We start from the raw sequence: 22,873 nt of genomic DNA on the forward strand, positions 1-22,873 counted from the left end.
ATACATGGTCACCCTGCAACACCCACCTATCTGGTTGTATAGATATGCACATCAGGCAGCCTTTCCTGATAGATGGTGATAAGATGTAGACCTAGTAGACCCTCACTAGTAGGTAGACAGCCCTCCTGTGCTGGTGTTGATAAGTGCTGTGGTCAGAACTGGGACTTGAGTCACAATTGCTGGTGGTTTTTTCTTTTCCTTTACAACAAACATTTATTCCTTTTTGTATTGATTTTACAGTCAGAGAAAAATATAAAAATTTTGATGTTATAGAGCCTTTTTCTAGCTAACTCATCGCTAATCAGCAAATGAATTTCCATTCTGAATAATCCTGCAACTCTGTACTCCACAGCAAACCTGAAATCTTCTCTGATGTTTTCCTTTTGCACTTCTTCATCCCTGCACCATACTTATTTCATGTAACCCCTTCATTCCTGTTTTCCTGGATTTATTGCCATCTTCCCTGTTAGATTCTTGATGTCAGTATATATAAACTTCATTTCTGATAAGCTTTTTACTTTTACGAGAAAGCAAGAGATTACATTACCAAATATGATATAAATTCAGAGTGATTTGTATTTTTCCACTCCTATCTTACAGGTTTCTCCATGTCAGTGGACACTGAACTTAGCATAATTAAATTAATTTAGTCTTCTCTAGATAGTCATTTGATGTTTTTGAATCTCAACCATGTTTGTGCTTGAAAATTCACAAATGACTTTATCTTTCATTCTTGTTCAATTGCAGGGGGAGGGAGGATTTCCAGGTTTGGAAGGCCATCCAGGTTTGCCTGGATTTCCAGGTCCAGAAGGGCCGCCAGGGCCTCGGGGACAAAAGGTATGTGCCAAATTACCAACCAGTAATACCAAAGGAATTAAGCCATCTTAATGTGGGACAGGTGTCAAATCAATTAAAAAGTTACTGAATTACAGCCAGAAACTAATATTTAAATAAAACAATAGAATGGCCAAGAATCTATACTTCATTGTTGTTGTTTTTTTAAAAAAGCTGAATATTACTGCTGTATTCAAATGCTTTTGGAAGCTGTTAATTGTGTGTGGTCATTGGGATCCCTAACAAAAATTAAGTGCTGTCAGGAGCTCAGCTGAGCTGGAGAGAGCTTAACTGCCAGGTGTCAGAGTACTGATTAAGACAACAAGACAAAATGAAAGTAACAGTCAAGGCTTTAGTCACTTACAGTGGCAGCAAAACATAAACCAGAGAAAGGGTGGACTCCCCCACTCTTCCATTATTCCTCATGGAACAGTGCCAGTGAGGGTGAAATGGATAAGCACAGACACAGGGAATTGTTTCACTGCTCAGGGAGCTTGGAGCAAAAAACTGCTGTTTTTTAGTATACCTGACAGCGGGATGAAAGAAGGGAGGGGGAAGGGCTAGGAGTGGAGAACTACTGAGTCAGAGTACAGAAAAAATGTCCTCGAGGTTCCCCCTCTCTGAATGAAGACGTCTTCACCAAGGTTCCAAGTAAAGAGGCCTTTCAGTGCAGATATGCATAAGAGCATGACCAGCCAGGGGGACTGACTCCTTTACTACAGTTCCTTTCAGAGACTGACATGCATTGGCTGTGCACTAATTCTGGTGTGGGATGGGCAGCTTTTCTCTATGAGGCTTACCATATGATTGGGCCTGAAAAATCACACATAGGTCTTTAGCCAGGAGCCAGACTCCTCAATTCCATTTCTTGATTTTTCAGGACCCAAATGAGAAACATATGTTACTCCAACATGGACCTGAATGGGTCGGGCTTAGAGGAGTTATGTCAAAAAATAGGTAGTTAATCTGAGGCTCCAGTGGGTCATGGTCATGATCAAAATTATTCCAAGCAGGACAATCAGGCCTGCCTGGAGGAGTGAGTGTAACCATAAGCTCCAAACATTACCAAGCCAGGAATAGGTGGGGTTGGTTGGTGAGAGACATGTCTACCAGTTTGTCAAATTTACAGTGGCGGCAGCTGAGACAGGTGTATCAATGCATTTGGTGAGGTGGAAGTCACACAGGCTATTCTGTGGGAGAGAAAGAAGGAGACGATATATCCTTACACTCTCCCTCTCCTGTACCCAGGCTCATAGATCCAAAGGTGCTGTTATCCTGTCAGTTGGGAGTACTTTTCCCCATTGACTGCTGTGTGGGCAGTTTCTCCTATACCATGAGCAAGGATAGCATCTTATATGCATGTTAAGATATAGGATGTGAAGAGATAATAGTGAATTTTAAGATTGGGAAAAGCTTCTGTTGTTTTTTTTTTTAATGGCTCTTTGACTGATGAACTGATATATGAAAGGGCCAGTTCTGTTCATTTTCCTGGAAAATAATAGTGGTTTAGAAACCCTTTTTTCCTATTTTTATTTCATGGAATAGTGGTACATCGTGTCATTAGAGCATTAAGGAAATCAAATGGATACTCATCAAGTAGTCCTCTGAGTAAAGGGGGAAAATTAATTTAAATGCACAAATACTTTTTAACACTTAACTATACCATAGCATAGATTGTGGGAATAGGCTTGAGCATGATCTCTGAGGAGGTGGCAGCACACCAAGGAAGTTTTATTAGATTCAAGAGCAGAAGGGACGCGTGCTAAATTTCCTGAGTAGAACTTTGCACTGAGGAAAAGGCAAGACTCTAAATGACTGCATAAAATTTAAGTAGATGGGCCATACAACAGAATTTCCTATGTCCAGTGAGGTGCAAAACAGCAGAATGTTTCTTGTGCACCCAGAAATAGCAGAAGGATCTGAAAGAGTCAAGTGGGTAGAATTGAGCTCTAACTCAGCAGCAGTCCATGTGGACTGCCGGCATGGGACATCTCAATGGATTCCAGCTTGGACTAGACTGTCCCACCCCTCAACATCTTAGAACTACTTAAGCCCTCCATAGCTTAGGTACAGGCTTGTGAAAATGAGGTGGGAAATCCAATTAACTGAGGTTAAGTTTCAGCCATCTTAGTGAAATGGGTGCTTTGAAATAGAAATTAAGTTGAACCATAGAAAAATAAAGTTACACTTCTTGTATCTGAGTTTCTTGCACACTATGCTCAGTGAGAGGTGGCAAGTCTAATAAAGATTTAGGTCAGATTAAAAAGAGCTAACGACATCAGATTTTTGGAAATAGTTTAGCATTAACTGGGACTATTGTACAATACTATGATAATTTTTAAAGGTGTGGTTGTATGCAGTTTAAATTTAGAAAGCAATCCAGTCTTTTGCTGTGATTCCATTTCTATATCCATAAAAGGAGGAGGTTTGACTGCTTTCTAAACTTCGGGGATTTTGAATTAGAAGCACTTTCTGCTTCTATCTTCAGTATGACTTCATGCTCCCCAACATAGCTGAATTTATACTTTTTATGTGATTGGGTATTCGGGCACATATGTATGTGTTAACATACATACCAAGTCAAAAATTTTGTAGGATTATTCTTTAATCTGTATACTCATATATGAAAGTAAATATATATAAAACAAATATATATAGGAGTGTATATATAAAGATTGCCAAAGGATTTCTTTATTCTTAAAAATAAAATTTAATTGATTTTCAATAGATAATATATTCATTTTGTTCAAAATAAATTAACATAAAAAGGGTATACAATGAAAAAACTCTCCTTTCCACTGTGTCCATTAGCCACTGAGTTCTACATACTCCTAATGGGCATCCACTTACGTTATTTTCTTGTGAATATGCCCAAGAATATATTTATGAATATGTGTGCAGATACAAATATATACACGCACATACATGCATATACACACATACACACTTTTACCTCCCTTTGTTTATAAAATGGTATCCAACACATTGTTTAACCTTTGTTTTTCATTTGATATACATTGTAGATATCCCATATCAGTATACACGGAACCTCCTCGTTTTTTATAACTGCATTGTATTATATTGTGTGTATAAACCATAACTCATTAAGCCAGTTCCCTATTGATGATCATTTAGGTGGTTTTCAATTCTTTGCTACCACAAACAGTGCTGCTATGATGTACAATTTAAATAGATTTTCTTTCCCCAATAAGGGATTATCTCTAAGATTACTAGAAGATTACTAGAAGTGATTTTGCTGGATCATTTTTGTGGATATCGCCAAATTGCCACCCAAGAAGTTGTATGATTTATCCTTGGTTCAGCAATGTACAAGAAGATCAATTTCCCTATAGCTTCACCCAATCCTATTATGAAACTTGGATTCTTGCCAATCTGTTAGATGAAAAATGGCCTCTCAATGTACTTTTAGTTTGCATTTCTCTTATTAAAAATAAGATTGAGCATCTTTTCATTTCTGTGAACTGTCTGTTTATACCATTTGCCCATTTTTCTACTGGATTGTTGGTGTTTTCATATTTCACTGAGCTATTTATATTTTAGGGAGATTGCCCTTTATCTGTGTTGTGAGTTACAATTATATCCCACCAGTTTGTCATTTGTCTTCGATGGGTGTGTGCATGTGTATGTGTATATTTATGTGTCTGTGTGTGTGGCTTTTGTGTGTGTGTGTGTGTGTATGTGTGTGTGTGTTTTGTTTATCAGAGGTCTTTTGTGGCATTTGGGTTTTGAATATTAAATTTCTTCCCCACTGTAAGAGTATAAAATAATTCTCCTATGTTTTCTTCCAGTATATTAATAGTTTCACTTTTTTCATGTGAATGTTTTATTGATTTCAATTCATCCTGGTATGGTTTGTGATGTAAGTTCCACTTTTTTTTCCAGATGTCCTCACAGGTGTGTCCCAATGTAATTTTCCCCACTGATTTGCAATGCCACTTTCATTATATACCAAATTCACATGAATATATGGACCTGTTTCTCAACTTTTCATACTCTTCCAATGGTCTGGTTATTCAAATATCAGAACCAAACTATTTTAATTATTGACATCTTATGCTATATTTTTATATCTGCCAGTACTAGTGTCCCCTCATTGGTCTTTTTTTTTTCTTCAGAATTTTTCTCAATGTAACTAAATTGTTGAAAATTGACTTTTTTAATGTTGAATCCTATTATCCAGGAACATGGAATGCCTTTCCATTTGTTCCAGTCTTCCTTTTTGAACTTCAGAAGTGTTTTAAAATTTTCTTCTTATGAATCTTATACATTTCTTGCTCAGTTCATTGCTAAATATTTTATCTTTTTCTGCTATTGTAAATTGCACATTTTCTTCCATTATGTTTTCTAACTGGTAGTTGTTGGTATATAAGAAAGCTATTAATTCTTCATATTAATTTTATATACAGTTACCTTACTGAATTATCTTATTGATTATAGTTTTTCATTTAACTATCTTGGGTTTTCCATGCATACAATCGTATTATTTGCAAATAATATGTTTTACCTCATTCTTTCCAATTTTTATACCTCTAATTTCTCTCTCTTATTTAGCCACGTTGGTTAGTATGACCAGTATAGTTTTAAGGCATCCTTGTCTTATTTTCACCTTTAGTGGGAAGACACAAAAAGATTCATCGAACAAACAATTTTCTAGTTTTAAAATAGAATTAGATTTACTTTAATTTCCTTAGAGATGCATCTTTTGTGAAAAGAGTAGATTATTAACCTCGTTTTAAAGCAAGGTGTGGTAGGCAGAATAATACCCACCCCCTAAAGATGTCCCTAACCTAATCCCCAGAACCTGTGAATATGTTAGGTTACATAGGTAAGCAAAATTAAGATTGCAGGTGGAATTAAAGCTGCTAGCTAGTCAGCTGGTTTTAAACTAGGGTAATTATTCTGGATGATCTGGGTGGGCCCAGTATAATCATAAGGGTCCTTTCAATGTTGAAGAGGGAGGCAGAAGAGTCAGTGTCAGAGTGGTGCAATGTTAGAAAGATTCATTCAGCCGTCACTGACTTTGAACATAGAAGAGGGCCATGAGCAGAGGGATGCTGGTAGCTCTGGAAGCTGGAAAAAGAAAGTAAATGAATTCTCTCTATAGAATCTCCAGAAAGTACATAGCTCTGCCACTGAGACCCTTCATACCTCTGACTTCCAGAACTGTAAGATTGTATTATTTTAGGCCACTAAGTTTGTGGTAATCTGTAAGAGGAGCATAAGGAACTAATACATCAGGTAACCTTTTCTCCAAATAAAACTTTTCATGGAAGCCCCAAATAAAACAGATAAAAACAGAGCTTCAGTGATTGAAGGAGGGTGGCATAGGCATAAAGGAACCTCCAGGGGAAATTCTAGGGTTGTAAGTAGAGTAGTTTGAAAGCCACTTGTATAAAGCAAGATGTCCCAGTTTAATAAAAGCTATCTAAAGGCTCAGATGGTGGCCTACTAGCTGTATGTTCCACTGAAATTCCTGCCTATTGGAGCAGAATTAGGTTTTCTTTATTCCATTTTTAAAAGAAACTACATAGTAAAACTTAGTGAGGCAAGACTAAATTCTCAGCAATGTGGTTGTAACTAGAAATGGGTAAATAGATTAACAAACATGTGGGCAGCCTCTTTTGCATGGAGTCTATAGCAGAAGCTTGAAAGGAAAGTCTATGATTTTCTTTTTCTTTCTTAGCTCTGCCAGTAGAAAGTGTCTTATAAAACATAGCAAAGGTTTAAAACAGCAAACTCAAGAACAGCTCATATTTAGGCCCAGAGATGATGCAAGCAGATTGACACAAAACAGAAACTGCCCAGATTTTCAGCTCTTATTTTGTTTATGCATAAATGATTTGGGGAATATCTATACTACTATTTCATCTTTCTTTTCTTGCATGCTTCATAATTAACTTTACAGGTATAAAGTTTCTTCTACATGTTAACAGTTTTCTTCTCAGTAAATAAAGGCGTTTCTTTTAGCATCTGACTTACCTCAGTGCTTTCAGTCTCAATAATACATGCTTCTTCCTTGGGCATGTAAGTGTCTCACTAACTTTCACAAAGGTTCACAAAAATTTGTCTCAGTTTACAGTCTAAAATTAGTTATTTGAGGGCTATTTTTGAAGGAAAAATAACTAAATATGTTGTATTTTTCAGGGTAGTGATGGAATTCCAGGGCCACCAGGACCAAAAGGGATCAGAGTAAGTGATATTTGCTGTATCAAATGCTTTGTTGGTCAAAATAGAGAAGAAGCAAATGAAGTGTTACGAGGCAACTAGAAAAGACTCATATTGAAATGCAGCAAGAAAACTGAAGTCTTTAAAGAGTTAAATTTAAGAGTTTGTATATGTCTACAATTAGCCTTTCTCTAGTATTTTGATAGTTACCTTTATATATCCAGATGTCTGTTTAAACTAATGAAAGAAGACTTTTGGTTAAGAAATAGAAAGTGTTGAATTACAACAATTTTTCAATTTATTAAAAATATATATCATACAGGTGATTTAAAGCAGAACTTCCCAACCAGTGCGATCATCTCAGTCCTCTGGGTTTAGAGGGCTGATCAATCACATCAGGCTGTGTACCCTCCCCGGGCACTACATACAAATATTATAATTTTATTTGTGTATCTTGAAGAGAACAAGTTTGTGAAGCACTAGTTTAAACCGTTAGGTTAAAGAATAACTATTTTTGGAAGAATACAGTATTTCCTCAGTTCTAAGATGTATGATTTTTCAAGTTTTAATGTTCTGGAAATCAGGATGTGTCTCAAAATTGAAGTGCACATTTAGTGTAATTTTTCTGAAAAGCTTTTAGGTTGATACATACTTTTCAGTGTGTTTTAGATTTGGGAGGAAACTGTGACGTTTAAAAATAGTACTGGCTTTTGGAAAATCATATTTAACTTTTTGAGCCTCAGTTTCTTCATTTGTTAAATTGAAGAGAGTCAAACAACACAATCTCCAAGGTCCCTTTTAGCTCTGAAATTCTGTTGTCGTGGATTGACAGGGTCCCTGAATTTGAATATAAAATATATGGGTGGTGGCTGTGTGTTACAAAGACAAACATTCTGATCTTCTGGATCTCCAGAAATTTAGTAGATGTACACATTTTATATAAATATTTAAAACAGTCTGTTTGCTATCTACGTCTTACCAACATGTAGCTTGCCTTACGTGCTGCATATGACTGGTGTGGGTGGGGCACTGGAAAAGCAAGGAGGAAACTCAAAACTCTTAATTTATTTTAGCAGACATGTATCTATGTTTTTCTGTAGTAACTGAATATCAGTATACTATTAAAGCTCTTCATAATAATCATATCTCTTAATAGCTATAGCTACCATTAACTATGTTCTAAGCACTGTTGAAACTAAATAGCTTCAAAATAACAATATGCAAATAAAACAACCATTTCAATTTTAATACTAATAATAGAATTCATAATGCCACTAATTATTTCTTTGCTGTTCTTCTTTTCCCCTTTGAATTGACTAATTTCAGTCAAAATATCATGTTTTAAAGACACTTGAAGTAATTCTCTTCTCTGTATGGTTACTGTCCACAACTTGCTGTACATTAGGTTCATTGGTCCCAGTTTGCTTTCAAGTTTTAACGATTTCCTTTTTACCGCTTTCTAATTTTTCATTATTTAAAACATTTACATTGTTCTATAAGACAAGGTATAGTCAGAGATGCTACCTGTCCTTCCTTCCATCTCCCTATTCTCTTTCCTCCTTCCCCCGGAGGTAATCATTTTTATTATTTTCTGTTTATCTTTTCATTGTTTAGTATCGCTACCCTTGCTATAAAAAGTTACTGTATTATATACACTACTTACACTTTGTTTCTTTTGCTTACCATTATATCCTGGAGATCACTACATATTTCAATGTACAGAGATTTTGCTCATTCTTTTTAACAGCTGCATAGTTTTATATTATGCGGATGTACCATAATTTATTTAGTCATATCCCTATTTATTTAGTCATGTCCCTATTTAGGTTAGAAACCTTTAGGTTTCTAACCTTTAGCTATAAATATGGTTATACGGCCATTTCTAGACTTTAGCTATAATAATGCTTCAGTCAGTAACCTTGAATTTCATATTTTGTTTCATAATTTCTTGTGTACCTTTGGGATAGATCCTTAGAAATGAATTTCTTCGAAGAGTAAATAGATGCATGTGTAATTTTGTTAGGTATTTCCAAATTTCTCTCCATGGTGTTTAAATCCCATTAGCAGTTGTATGAGAGTACCTTTTCCCCATAGCCTCACCTACAGAGAGTTTTGTCAAGCTTGTATTTTTGCCAATCCTGACAGGGGAATTTGATTAAAGAATTTTTGGGGTGATCACATTGATGTTCTCAGGGGCAGATATGTTTGCCACATACCCATACCCTGCTGAATTCAGTATTCATCACAAACCTGGGAGAATCCCTTTGTCTTTTAGAAAAGACCTTTCATCCACTAATTTGCCTGCTCCTACTAAGTGCAATAAAGGCAATGCTCCCTCAAATAGGAGTTTTTTTCTATAGTTTTCTATAAAAGAGATTTTTAAACACATATAGGAGTTTTTTCTATAGTGTTTAAAAGAACGAGTGGTAATAATCAATGAAACACATTTTGTCCATTGCTATTCTAAATGTAATTCTCATAATTCCCTTAGGTAGGATATTATTTTATTGTTACTGATTATTATTTGATTCAAGGAATTTATTTCTTTTATAGGGTCCTCCTGGACTTCCTGGATTTCCAGGGACACCAGGTCTTCCTGTAAGTAGGATTTGGCTTCTTATTTTAAAATCCCTTAAAAAGTAATCTAAGAAATATTATACATGTGTTATATCCCCTTTCAAAGGGAATGCCAGGCCATGATGGGGCCCCAGGACCTCAAGGTATCCCTGGATGCAATGGAACCAAGGTGAGATTTCTTTGACTTAATCTTAAGCAATATGCTTGATAATAATAGACTTATTATTTCAATATATTGAATATAATATATATAATATAATATATATAATATAATAATATATATATAATATAATATAATAATAGACTTATTATTTCAATATATTGAAACATCAGTAATTCTTGAAGCTTGTGTAATTAGCTGGGATATTGCATTGGGTTGAAGATTACTTACCAAATCCTTTTTTTTGACTTTAGTGTAAAGTAAGATGAGAGTTAAAAAGGAATTAGGATATATGTGTTTCAAATATTGTATCGGTTGTTAAGAGTAATACTTGTGAATGTCATTCGTTAGCTTTGTCTTTTTTAAAAAACTAGGTACAGTTTAAGTTTTCAAATCTTTCATATTCTTAAAACTTCTTTACCTTGCCTAATAACTTCCTTAAGAAAAATCTTAAAAATCTATATGTAATATATCACATCAGTTTTTACCATAAACTATTAGTATGAAACCTGAAACTTCTCCATCAGTGAAAATAATGAATTTAACAAGTGAAAAAATAAAACTTCACATACTGCAAACATCATTTCCTGACCCACTTTTCTTATCTTTAGTCAATCCTAATTCCAACTATTTGGATTTAATATAAAATGAGAGAAAGAAAAAAAAAAGAGGAAAATCTGCTCTTTTTGAATGCTTACATATTATTGTTTCTGCTTCTTCTTCCCTCACTTTTCTCATTTTCCTGTAGGTTAATGAAATTTATTATTATTTTCTGTATATCCTTTTGGCATTTCCATTTTGCACATAATATTCAGTGAAACTATTTGTGAAATACCCTAGATTTTTCTAACTAATGACATGTGTCATATTTTATATTAGGGCATATATTTAAAATAACTTGAAAAAACTATTTTGCATTATGTGAGGCCACGTTTTGTGATAATCGTTGTAGTATATACTTGAAGGCAATAAAATATTTTTACCGCCAATATTTCTCCAAGTCGTTGTGACCCTTGCCAATAATAATAATAATAATGCCATTATTATTATTATTATCATTTTGATTTTGATTGTGGGTTTGTTTTGTGAGGCTTAGTTCTTCATTTCTGCTTGGGGTGACCTTACAGTGATAGAACCAATGTGGAATTAGTTTGCATGGCACATTGCATGTTAAAGTAGGCTACATTTGTATGCCTATTCTGGTAATTTGTTTGGTTTTTGCCAGCACGCCTTGAGCAACAGACCACTAGCCAGTTTTAATTTTGAAGACCAGATGTATCTACAATGAGTATAGCATGCTATGTGATTAAAGGGATCTTTTTCTTTCTTTTTGTTAAAGCAGCACCTTAGCAGATCTCATGATTAGCTTGTGTTTGAGGCCCCCAATTATGTGAGCAACAAAGTTTTTGAAAATGGATTTATTATGTATACTTTCAGATTAAATGGTTTCTTATATTTCTAACTACGTAACTAATAGAACGAACCCTAGAGATGGAGCCAGAATACATGGGTTGTTTTGTTTTCTGTCTTCTAAACTCAGTGTACAGGCCACTCCCTTTCTCTCTGGGCCTACTTTGTCCATGTGTAAAAAGTGGTGGAGAGAGGGATATTGGACAGTAACTCAAAGGCACATAGCTGTAATCATTTTACTCTTTTAAGCCTCTGACGAGGATGTTTCTAAGATTACTATGGCATATAGGTATTTGAAAGGAGGCTGCATTGGGGTTCTTCTACAGCAATTTTAGCTTTTGTTTTCTAAACCAAATGTCCATATTAGTACTTTACAAAAGGGAGTGAGAAAAATTGGGTGCCTAGAGAACATAATGACCTGCAATTGCTAGAACTATTGCTATTATTGTCCTTTTGGTGATATTAATGGCGTTCTTTCTTATCATCTTTTCCTCTTTACAAAAATAATTTGAAATAGTTTATGATGAAAGAAAAATGCAATAGGGCAGTTAAAATAAAAATCTATATAATACATGGGCAGGAAATTGGGGCAGATCATTAACTATTAAATGTGATGATGGCCAGGAATCTGTGGTATGATTGTCTCAAAATGGATTTGTCAGAAGAAAATGACTAAGGTAGAAGATTTTTTTCTTTATTTCTGATTGGGATTGATGAGTAGAGATAAAAGTATCTTAGAAGGCTGAATTGATAGGGATAGTAGATATTGAAGTAATTGGAAAGTGAAGGCTAATGAATTTTTGGCAATCTGGTATGTTTCAAAATGGCTTTTACAGATATCTTTTCAATAAGTCATTGTTTGTTGGTATAGCTACGCTTTGTGTTTTGTTCCTCACGCTCTTTATTTTTAACTCCTTCTAGGGAGAACGTGGATTTCCAGGCAGTCCCGGTTTTCCTGGTTTACAGGGTCCTCCAGTAAGTTTTAAAATTTGGGATTATAATGAACACAGGAATTAACAGAAGAAGCAGAATTGTAGAAAGTGAGCTCAGTGCATTCATGTGGAACAAAGTAGTACATTTTGAAATACTAAACTAGAAGAGGATTTTTTTAATATAAATTTATTTATTTATTTATTTGTTTGTTTATTTATTTATGGCTGTGTTGGGTCTTCGTTGCTGCACACAGGCTTTCTCTAGTTGTGGCGAGTGGGGGCTACTCTTTGTTGCGGGGCGCGGGCTCAGTAGTTGCGGCTCGCGGGCTCTAGAGCGCAGGCTCAGTAGTTGTGGCGCACGGACTTAGTTGCTCTGCGGCATGTGGGATCTTTCCGGACCAGGGCTCGAACCCATGTCCCCTGCATTGGCAGGTGGATTCTTAACCACTGTGCCACCAGGGAAGCCCAAGAAGAGGATTTTTTATAAAAGAAGTTAGTAATACACAGAGCTCTCTGCTCTGTAAAACTAAAGATTCTGTGGTATTTAATATAAATGTCATCTCTAAGTATCTTAAGTTACCTTGTACTCAGAATGATCTTACAGTAGTCTATTCAATTTGTGTTCTTTTGCTTGCTCCCCTCTCATGTATATAAAATAATCCCTTTTCTTTTTAATAATAGGGACCTCCTGGGATCCCAGGTATGAAGGTAAGCATCTCATGTTGGGAAGGTAAACATTTTGAATAAAATATTTAGAAAGCCTGCATCTTCAATCAGATAATGTCTCTGACTTCTGTCTTAAAATGGATGCTTCTAGAAGTTGTGCAGGTGCACATTTACGAGCTCTCCTTAAGTAGTCTCCTTTGTTCTCGTGGCTTTAAGTACCTTTTATGGGCTGATACACTTGCAAATGTGTATATCAGACTCACATTTCTTTTTTGATACCTTCCTCATTACATTTTTAAAATATTTATTTATTTATTTGGCTACACAGGGTCTTAGTTGTGGCACGCGGGATCTTTGATTTTTAGTTGTGGCATGCGAACTCTTAATTGCGGTATGTGGGATCAAGTTCCCTGACCAGGGATAGAACCCAGGCCCCCTGCATTGGGAGCGCAGAGTCTCAGCCACTGGACCACCACAGTTGACCACCTGCTCCCTCTAGAAATATTCTTTCTCTCTGGCTTCTGAGACGCTACCTTTTCCTGATTTTTCTTATGCATCTCTGGTCATTCTGCAGTCTTCTATGCAAGCTCATGTTATTCTATCCAGCAGGTATCAGGACACAGTCCTGACCCCTTCTTCTCTTCTATGCCTAGCAATATTATTAATGCTCATGTTATTGATTGCTGTCTAGTTATGGAACACCTACATTTCTTTGTCTAAAACGGAATTTTCTTCTGTGTTAGATGCATGTATTAAACAGCCTCCCTGACATCTCCACTCAGATATCTCCCAGGCATTCAAATTAACACGCTCAAAGTTAACCCAGACCCCCAAATGAACCTGTTCCTCCTGTTTTCCCTATCTCTAAAATTTGTATCACTATCATGTACACTTTTGCATGTATCAAAACCTGAGAGTTAGTATTTGCATTTTCTACTTCTTCACACAGCTCCTCATTCCATGCTATCTCTAAATACTGTTAATTTTGCTTGGAAAATATATCATAGATTCATCCACTTTTATTCATTTCCACTGCCACCACACTAATCATAATGCCTCATCTGGACTAGGTAGTAGCCTCTTAACTAGTTTCTTTTTTCACACACCCTCACCTCCCAGCCTGATTTATTCTGTACAGAGCAGCCAAGAATGATCTTTTAAAAATGTCAATCAATAATTTAATCTCCCTCCTTGTTATGAAGCACAGAACTTTTGGAGAAACCGTGAATCCCAGAAGAGAGGTTTTTGCTGCCTCCATGGCTCCTAATGCCAGACCTGGCTCTGTTTCTGGTGTGGGACAGCAAGACAGAATATTTGATTTGAATGACGTGTTTGCCAGCAAATAGATTGCCTTTCTATTGCATAATGTTATTTCATACCAAAAGATACAACAGTCCAAAAGCCATAATCCTAAATAATGTTGAGTCAGTATCAGTCAGGATACACTAAGAATATAAGAAGTTTCTGCATAATAAAGGACTCTCACAAAATGAAAAATATTTAATCTCCCTCCTTATAAACCTTCAAGGGCTTTCCACTGCATCTAGGATACAGTTCACATTCTTTTCCACTGCCTGTAAGACCTGCATGTTCTTGTCTTTGCCCCATATTCCAGCCGTATCTTAAACCACTTTTCCTTTGGCTCACTGATCACACCTGTCTGCATTAAGTTATTTGAATGTGCCCAAGCTCTTCTCTTTCTGGGTCCTTTGTTCATGCTACTTACACTGCCTAAAGCTCTTCCCCCATCTTCACCTGGCTGACTCCTTATTATCCTTTAGATCTCAGCATGAATGTTAACTTCATAGATTGCCCTTCTTTACTACCCAAACTAATTTCCTCCACTATTTCTTTTTTTTAGTTGAAACATATTTGATATATAACATTGTGTAAATTTAAGGTGTACAACGTGTTAATTTGATACATTTATATTTTGTAATGTGATTGCCATTGTAATGATAGTTAGCCCCTCCATCACGTCACATAATTATCATTTCTTTTTAGTCCTCCACTGTTTCTTTTTTTTTTTAATTTATTTATTTTTGACTGTGTTGGGTCTTTGTTGCTGCACGTGGGCTTTCTCTAGTTGCGGTGAGCGGGGGCTACTCTTCATTGGGGTGCATGGGCTTCTTATTGCGGTGGCTTCTCTTGTTGCAGAGTACGGGCTCTAGGCACACAGGCTTCAGTAGTTGTGGCTCGCGGGCTCTAGAGCGCAGGCTCAGTAGTTGTGGTGCACGGGCTTAGTTGCTCTGCGGCATGCAGGATCTTCCCGGACCAGAGCTTGAACCCGTGTCCCCAGCATTGGCAGGCGGATTCTTAACTGCTGCGTCACCAGGGAAGCCCTCCACTGTTTCTTTATCATGTACCATGTAGTTTTCCTTTATAGTCCTAAACAGAAAATTTTGTCATCTTATTTGTTTATGCATTACGGTCTGAATTTCCCCAGTATATTATTAGTACAATAAGAACAGAAGTCTTGTTTATCTTCTTCACTACAAAGCATCCAAAGCCTAACATAATTCTTGGCAAATATTTATATTTAATAAATGTTTTTAATGAATGAGTAACTAAAGGTATGACAGGTTCTTAATAAATCGACTGTACTTCAGTGTACTCTGGCCACTTCCTCATTTTCCTTTAAAAGGTAAACTTATTCACGTTAATTACTGAGATTGCCTAATCTTTGGGGACACTTCTGTGACAGATTGAATTCTCAGATCACTTTTTTGTGTTCTTGCCAGTTTTCATGTATCATAACTGTTACTTACAATTTCCATTGATGATTTCTTTCAGGGAGAACCAGGTAGTATAATTATGTCATCACTGCCAGGGCCAAAGGGTAATCCAGGATTTCCCGGTCCTCCTGGAATACAAGTAAGCATCTGGTGATTTTCTTCTTTGCTGTACTGATTAAATCAGACCACAGCGTCACTTTTTTATCCCCAGCCTTTAATACTCTCTATTTTAGTTATAGAAATTATCACTTGAGGTTTGATAGATATTGCAGGTACCTTGTACGTGAAAATAAAAGTATTCTGGACCAGGGAGAATTTTAAGAAGCGCTGCTTTGTTCTTTTAACTCTCAGTCCAGTTTCCATGGAAATTTTTGTTTTGGGGTTTCGCAGCAGAAATAGGCTTCTATATTCTTATTCCTATGCTGTGGGGATCAGTAGGGTGGTAGGAGTAAATGGTCTGATTAAAAATAAAAATTGTGGGTTTCCCATTTAAGATATTAGAAGACATAATTTGTAACATTATCAGTTATATATAACATGAACATATTTTGAAAGCTAAAAGAATAAAATTTATACATAGTGAACATCAAGTATAATCTTCAGAAAAATAGTCATGTCAGCCTACACATAACATACATGGAGACAACAATAACTTTTGCGAATTTATAGATTAGGAAATTAATTTCTTGAGGTTTATTTTTCATGAAGATTGATCCCTTTGCCAAAAATAAAAATCAGTACTTTCTAGTATTTGATCACAAAGATACAATTTCAGGAACTTTTTTCATTAGCCACCTTCTCATTCCATACTTGATATAACCCATCCATATGTTCTTTTTTTTTTTTTTTTTTTTTTTTTTTTTTGTGGTACGCGGGCCTCTCACTGTTGTGGCCTCTCCCGTTGCGGAGCACAGGCTCAGCGGCCATGGCTCACAGACCCAGCCGCTCCGCGGCATGTGGGATCTTCCCGGACTGGGGCACGAACCCGCGTCCCCTGCATCGGCAGGCGGACTCTCAACCACTGCGCCACCAGGGAAGCCCCCCATATGTTCTTAAGTACTCCCAATCTTTTGTCTCTTATAAATTTGTATTATGTTATATTTGAAAATATCAGAATACATGCAAAATATATGTAGGTTATGAAGCATAACAACCAAATGAACACTTATGAACCCAACACAGTGTTTAAGAACTAGAACATTACAAATAATTTTGAATCAACCTGTGGTTTCCTTGGCAGCCACATCCTTCTGCGTTCTCCCAAGATGTGACTACCATTCTGGGTTTTCCATTGCTTCTTAAAAATAGTTTTACTATATATACATATATCTTTAAACAAGAGTATTTAGCTTTTGAAATAATACAAAATTTATGTGTAGTTTTCTCCGGCTTTTTCTATTTGATATGTTAAGATTCATCCATATTATTGTATGTGGCTGTAGTTCATTCAGTTTCCCTTCCGTATAACAGTCCTCGTTTGAATATACTAGAATTTGTTTCTCTGATCTCCTATTGTTGGATATTTGGGTTGTTTTGAGATTTTTTTAAATTACAGGATAATCCAGGATTTATACCTAGATATAAAATTACTAGATTTCAGGGCAGTCAAAATTTCAACTCCTTAAGATGCCAAATTGTGTTCCAAAACAGTTACATCATTCCCTTACCTTTTGTCCCAGTTATTCTCACTTCCTTCTTTGTCTTTAATCTTATTTATTTTTATTTTAAAATTAGAGAAGCCACCTTGAATCTAGTAGCCTTTCCCTTCCCATTTCTAGCATAAAAGCCCCACTAAATGCCCATCGTTATTGCTTTATATTTTAAAACTTCCTTACTATGTGTTTGTCCCACATTTGTTACGTACCACTGTAAAACATAAGTTTTCTAATGCACCCATTTTGTTTAGTTGAATTTCTTTATAGTTATTTAATGCTTTTATTCTTCTACATTTTAAAATTCTGCTTATAACACTTCAGAATTATAGAAGTGTACAACAGAATCCTGGCAACTGAAGTTAGAATTTCATCCATTTAGTTCTTTATACAATACAGTGAGACTTTTTTTCTCATCCTTTTCTTTACTTCCTTTGTAACAGGGCCCAGCTGGTCCCACTGGTCTACCAGGGCCAATTGGTCCCCTAGGACCACCAGGTTTGATGGTAAGGTTGCTTCTGTAATTTCATTTCTCCTTTTCTTTTGATTTCTTTCACAAATATTAATATTATTTGTATTACTTGAAAGTATAATGTATTTATAGTGTTCATGATCTATAGTTTTCTTAAATTTTCTTATTTATATGAGATTTTACAGTGTTATGGTGAACAATATATATGCTAAGTAATAGCTCCATTTTATAGATGGAAAAAATGAAGTACACAAAAGGAAAGATTTAAAATATTTTGTCAGTTCTGGCCATCTTATGAAGTCTTCTAAGGCAGTTCTTTAGTCACTTGATGAAATATGTTTCTTCAAGCTGTGGTTTGCTGTTAAAGAGGTATTCACAAAACAGGTATTCACAAAAAAATTGGCTCTTATTTCTTAAGGACCTGTAACAAAACAGTAGGATTGGTGAGGGTAGTGAATCACTGTGCAATGGGATAAGGATTGGTATTCCCCAGGAAAGAAGCAAAAACTTATAAAGACCCTGAATGTGCAACCAGTTCTCTTACTTTACTACCTGTATGGTCACTTACATTTTCCACTCTAATAAATTGTAAGTGCTTTTACCCCTGAAATACTTAGATTTCATTCAAGTCATGTTTTAGACTTAGAGCTCTGCTGTTGCCCTCTTAAAAGGGCAAGAAAATTGTACTTCAGTCAAAGTAATTTCTCATATGCCACTCTATCGCTCATCTACCATATATTTAAGTGACAGTTTTCATTATACCTTTATAGAGTATACATTTTTGCTTGTGACAATTGGTCCTCTATTCATGAATGAAGGAAATAACGTTCGATAAATACTAGAAGATCTATCAGAAAAAGATTGTGATTTTGTCTTTTTTATAAATCTTTAGGAGAGGATTAGAAAACCTCTGAGTTTAGTTTGTTTTAGTTGTAGGTGTCTTGCAAAACATGAGATTCTGGACCATGGCACTTTTTCCTAACTCTGTTATTTACAACCTTGGCCTACCCTAGGTGTATTGTTACACCTTGAATTTCGTTAACTCTTGTGACCACATAACAGATTCACTCTGTGCTTCTTAATGTCCCTGCGATTAACCCTGATTCAACAGATGAAGCAAAGTCTTAGAAATGCCACCAAGGTACAATATGTAAATAAATAGGTCAGCTGACATCAAGAAGTGATATACTTGGGCAGACAAATGCCAATTTAACTTTTCAAACCTTGAAACATTCTCAAGTATACAAAGATTATATAAAATAAAACTGGACTTAAAAAGTAAACACATGCTTTTTAGAACTAGACAGTTAATTGTCTTATGGTACCTAAATTTAACCTATAATTCTGATACGATAAATTTGATGTTTGTTGAGATTAATTTTTGTATTGATTTTTGGCACGAGTGTTACTCCTCTGCCTCTACCCATCCTTGCATTTCTTCCCCCACCCACTTGTAGCCTGTCATGAGAAGTCTCCACAATTATCTAGTTTCTTTAGATCAATTTAAATGTGTGTCTCTGACTAGAAAGCAATGAGAAAAAACCCCAGGAAATATTACTTTGAAGGGCTTTTTCAGTCCTCACTTTTTATGAAACCAAATAATTTTTTAATATACTCATTAAAATAACACTTTTTTCCCTTTTCTGTGTCTTTTATTCTTAGGGCCCTCCTGGCCCACCAGGACTTCCAGGACCAAAGGTAGTTTTCTTTTTTTTTTTTACATCTTTTATTTGGTGTGGATTATTTTTGTTATTGTCAATGAGGTTTTAAATTGAAATCTTTCTCTTCAGGGGAATATGGGCTTAAATTTCCAGGGACCCAAGGGTGAGAAGGTGAGTAAAGAAGAAAGTTGCTTATTTAGCCCTCATTTTTTTCCTGTCATAGTCATTTGAACTTGTGGTTTTGCTTCCTGCAACTGTCTTAGCTTACATGTTATATTATTGTCTGTTTAAGCTATGAAATATCACTTTCTTATTTTATCTTGAAAACAGGGTGAGCAAGGTCTTCAGGGCCCCCCTGGGCCACCTGGGCAGATCAGTGAACAGAAAAGACCAATTGATGTAGAGTTTCAGAAGGGAGATCAGGTGAGTATGTAGGGAGGAAATCAATGAATATCTTGCTATGAAAGTAGCATTGCATTAAAATGCATTACAAGCTGGAATAAGGTTATATGTGAAAGTCCTTTTAAAATAACAAGGATTTGAGATAATTAAAATTTTAAAGTAGCTTGATTGAGATATACTTTATATACCATACAATTCACCCATTTAAAAGGCACAATTACATATTTTTTTAGTATATTCACAGGGTGGTGAAACCACCACTACAATTTAATTTTAGAACATTCTCATGAGCCCCCTCCAGCAAAACCCCATACCAGTTAGTTATGACTCCCCATTTCTCCCCAAACTCTCGAGCCCTGGGCAACCACCAATCTAATTTTTGGCTCTGTAGATTTGCTTATTTTGGACATTTTGTATAAATGGAATCATACAATATACGGTCTTCTCTGTCTGGTTTCTTTTACTTATTATAATGTTTTCAAGTTCATCCATGTTGTAGCTATGTATTGGTACTTTGTTCATTTTTATGGCTGAATAATATTCCTATGTGTGTATATTCCACATTTTATTTATTAATTCAACAGTTGATGGGCACTTGGATTTTTCTCCATTTTTGGCTATTATGAATAATACCTTTATATACAAAATCAAGTCATGGTAAGATAGATTGTCATTGTTTTAGATGACTCTACATTTCACTGATATGCGGGGAGAAAGATGGTATTACTCTAAAAAATCTTGTCGTTTTTAGAAATAATTTTCTGATACATTGCTTCTACTAGAGTAGATGAGGGGATCAAACACATCTTTTATAGAATAGTGGCTCACCCTTCAACAGAGTGTGTGCATTGTTGTTTCACTTAAATGCTAATAAGAAAGTTAAGAATAAAGGACAAATTATACTGAAACTCTACCATCAATATGTACTGGGCCATTTAAATCTCTGCCAAAATGTATGGGTGTTATATAGCTCCCAAATCTCCAAGTTTTAGGTACCCTTGCTTTTTCTAAAATATTTTATAAGAATAAAAAATCATTAATACTTTTGGGACTTCCCTGGTGGCGCAGTGGTTAAGAATCCGCCTGCCAATGCAGGGGACAGGGGTTCGAGCCCTGGTACGGGAAGGTCCCACATGCCATGGAGCAACTAAGCCCGGGTGCCACAACTAGTGAGCCTGCGCCCTAGAGCCCGCAAGCCACAACTGAGTCTGCGTGCCACAATTACTGAAGCCCGCACATCTAGAACCTGTGCTTCACAACAAGAGAAGCCACCGCAATGAGAAGCCCTAGCACCGCAACGAAGAGTAGCCCCCGCTCGCCGCAACTGGAGAAAGCCTGCGTGCAGCAACAAAGACCCAACACAACCCAAAATAAAATAAATAAATAAACTAAAAAAATCATTAATACTTTAATTTGAAGTGTTTTCTTGCTATTTACCTCAAAACTTGGCTTGTCCTAAAAATTAGCTGAAATGAGCAAAGATGGCTCTAGATTTTTTGCCTAGTAGATTTCAACTTTGAATTTGAAACATCTTATTATCTTTGGTTATATTACATGAGTTTATAGTTCAGCTTGTTAAAAGTGTTCCTAGCTAGCTCTAGTACTAACTGTATTTATATTGCTTTCCTTCTCCCTACTACTGCATAGGGACTTCCTGGTGACCAAGGGCCTCCTGGACCTCCAGGGATACGTGGTCCTCCAGTAAGTAACCTAAAATTCTTTAGCATCATTTAATGTAAATTGATATTGACACATAGTACTCCATGAGCCAATGTAAAATTACTTTTGTGTGTACAGGGTCCTCCAGGTGGTGTGAAAGGTGAGAAGGGTGAGCAAGGAGAGCCTGGCAAAAGAGTAAGTGTTACGGCTACTAATACTCTTTGCAAAAAATTTTAAATGTGTCTATGTATGTGTGTGCGCCTGCCGGAGCACATGCACATGTATGTCATTTTCTTTTTTTCCTCTTAAATCCTGCTTTCATTGCCTCAAAATGTCATGACTGACATATTCATTTGTTTATTATAACACTGAAGTCCGAAAAGTCTACTTAAGAGAGTCCCAGGCAGGAAAAAGCTTGTTATATTCTTTAACCTTTTATTTCCAAATAACAAATATATATTCTTACATTTCCTTGAATCCTATAGGGTAAACCGGGCAAAGATGGAGAGAATGGCCAACCAGGAATTCCAGTGAGTATTTAAAATCTATCCCTTCCCTCAAAAAAAAAAAAAAATGGCAACATTTGTACATGTTGGTAAAGAAGCAGGATAGCAAAGAAGCTTGGCTTTGGAAGTAGTTTAAATGAATGGAAATTTTGCTTTCTTTCTTTTCTGAATGTGAATTTGAAATTTCTCTGTTTTTCAAGACAGATTTTTGTCAGGTCTACTGAGATATAATTTGTATACAGTAAAATGAACCATTTTTAGTGTACAGTTCTGTGTATTTTGCTAAACACGTACAGTTGTGTGACGTTCTCCATAATAAAAAATAGTTCCGTCCCCTCAAAAGTTCCCTCACGATCCTTTGTAGCTATTCCCTACCCTTCCCCAAAGCCCCTGGAAACAACTGATCTGTTCTCCATCCCTATAATGCTGCCTATTCCAGAGTGGCATATAAATGGAGTCATATTGTGTATGGCTTTTTGAATCAGAATTCTTTCATATAGCATAACGCACTGTACTGTATATCAGTAGTTCATTAACTTTTAATTGCTGACCATTATGTGGTTATATGGATGTACCAAGGTTTGTTTATGCATTTACCCATTGAAGGGTATTTTGGTTGTTTCCGGTTTGGGCCATCAGGAATAAACTGCTAAAAACATTCCCATACTATTTTTTGTGTGAATGCAAGTTCTTTCAGTAAAAGTTTTGACATATAATTCTAATTGCTACCAAAAAAAGAGGAAAATAAAATATGCAAGTCCAGGAACACTATTTCAGGCAGCCTCAGTTTCAAGAGTATCCACCATAGATGTTAAAAGAGGTTTTCCAGGACAGATAGAAAATTTGATGAAATTTGGAGACTATTCTGAAGGAAAGGGAGCATTCTTAACAAGACTGGAAGTTATAAAGGCAGATAAATTGATTTCCAGATGATTTTCCTAAACAGGCAGTCCTCAGCTTATAAACTCTAGATTCACCGATGGCTTAAACATATAAAATGGCATAAGGTGGGGTTAAATTC

The 22,873-nt window shown here is 35.9% G+C and overlaps 1 protein-coding gene across 2 annotated transcripts in view; it reads left to right on the top strand.

The window, feature by feature from the left end:
- The window catches only part of COL4A5 (collagen type IV alpha 5 chain), a 226,166-nt gene that overhangs the window by 110,000 nt on the left and 93,293 nt on the right, over window positions 1-22,873 (top strand). For both annotated transcript variants that reach the window (XM_065900585.1, XM_065900587.1), the window contains exons 3-16: window positions 748-837; window positions 7,000-7,044; window positions 9,574-9,618; window positions 9,704-9,766; window positions 12,089-12,142; window positions 12,781-12,807; window positions 15,559-15,639; window positions 17,596-17,658; window positions 19,287-19,322; window positions 19,415-19,456; window positions 19,616-19,708; window positions 21,335-21,388; window positions 21,485-21,541; window positions 21,832-21,876. In XM_065900585.1, the coding sequence (XP_065756657.1) occupies window positions 748-837; window positions 7,000-7,044; window positions 9,574-9,618; window positions 9,704-9,766; window positions 12,089-12,142; window positions 12,781-12,807; window positions 15,559-15,639; window positions 17,596-17,658; window positions 19,287-19,322; window positions 19,415-19,456; window positions 19,616-19,708; window positions 21,335-21,388; window positions 21,485-21,541; window positions 21,832-21,876 (795 nt within the window). The remainder of the gene's footprint in view (window positions 1-747; window positions 838-6,999; window positions 7,045-9,573; window positions 9,619-9,703; window positions 9,767-12,088; window positions 12,143-12,780; window positions 12,808-15,558; window positions 15,640-17,595; window positions 17,659-19,286; window positions 19,323-19,414; window positions 19,457-19,615; window positions 19,709-21,334; window positions 21,389-21,484; window positions 21,542-21,831; window positions 21,877-22,873) is intronic.

This window comes from Phocoena phocoena, chromosome X, assembly GCF_963924675.1.
Source record: "Phocoena phocoena chromosome X, mPhoPho1.1, whole genome shotgun sequence".
Classification (NCBI taxonomy): domain Eukaryota; kingdom Metazoa; phylum Chordata; class Mammalia; order Artiodactyla; family Phocoenidae; genus Phocoena; species Phocoena phocoena.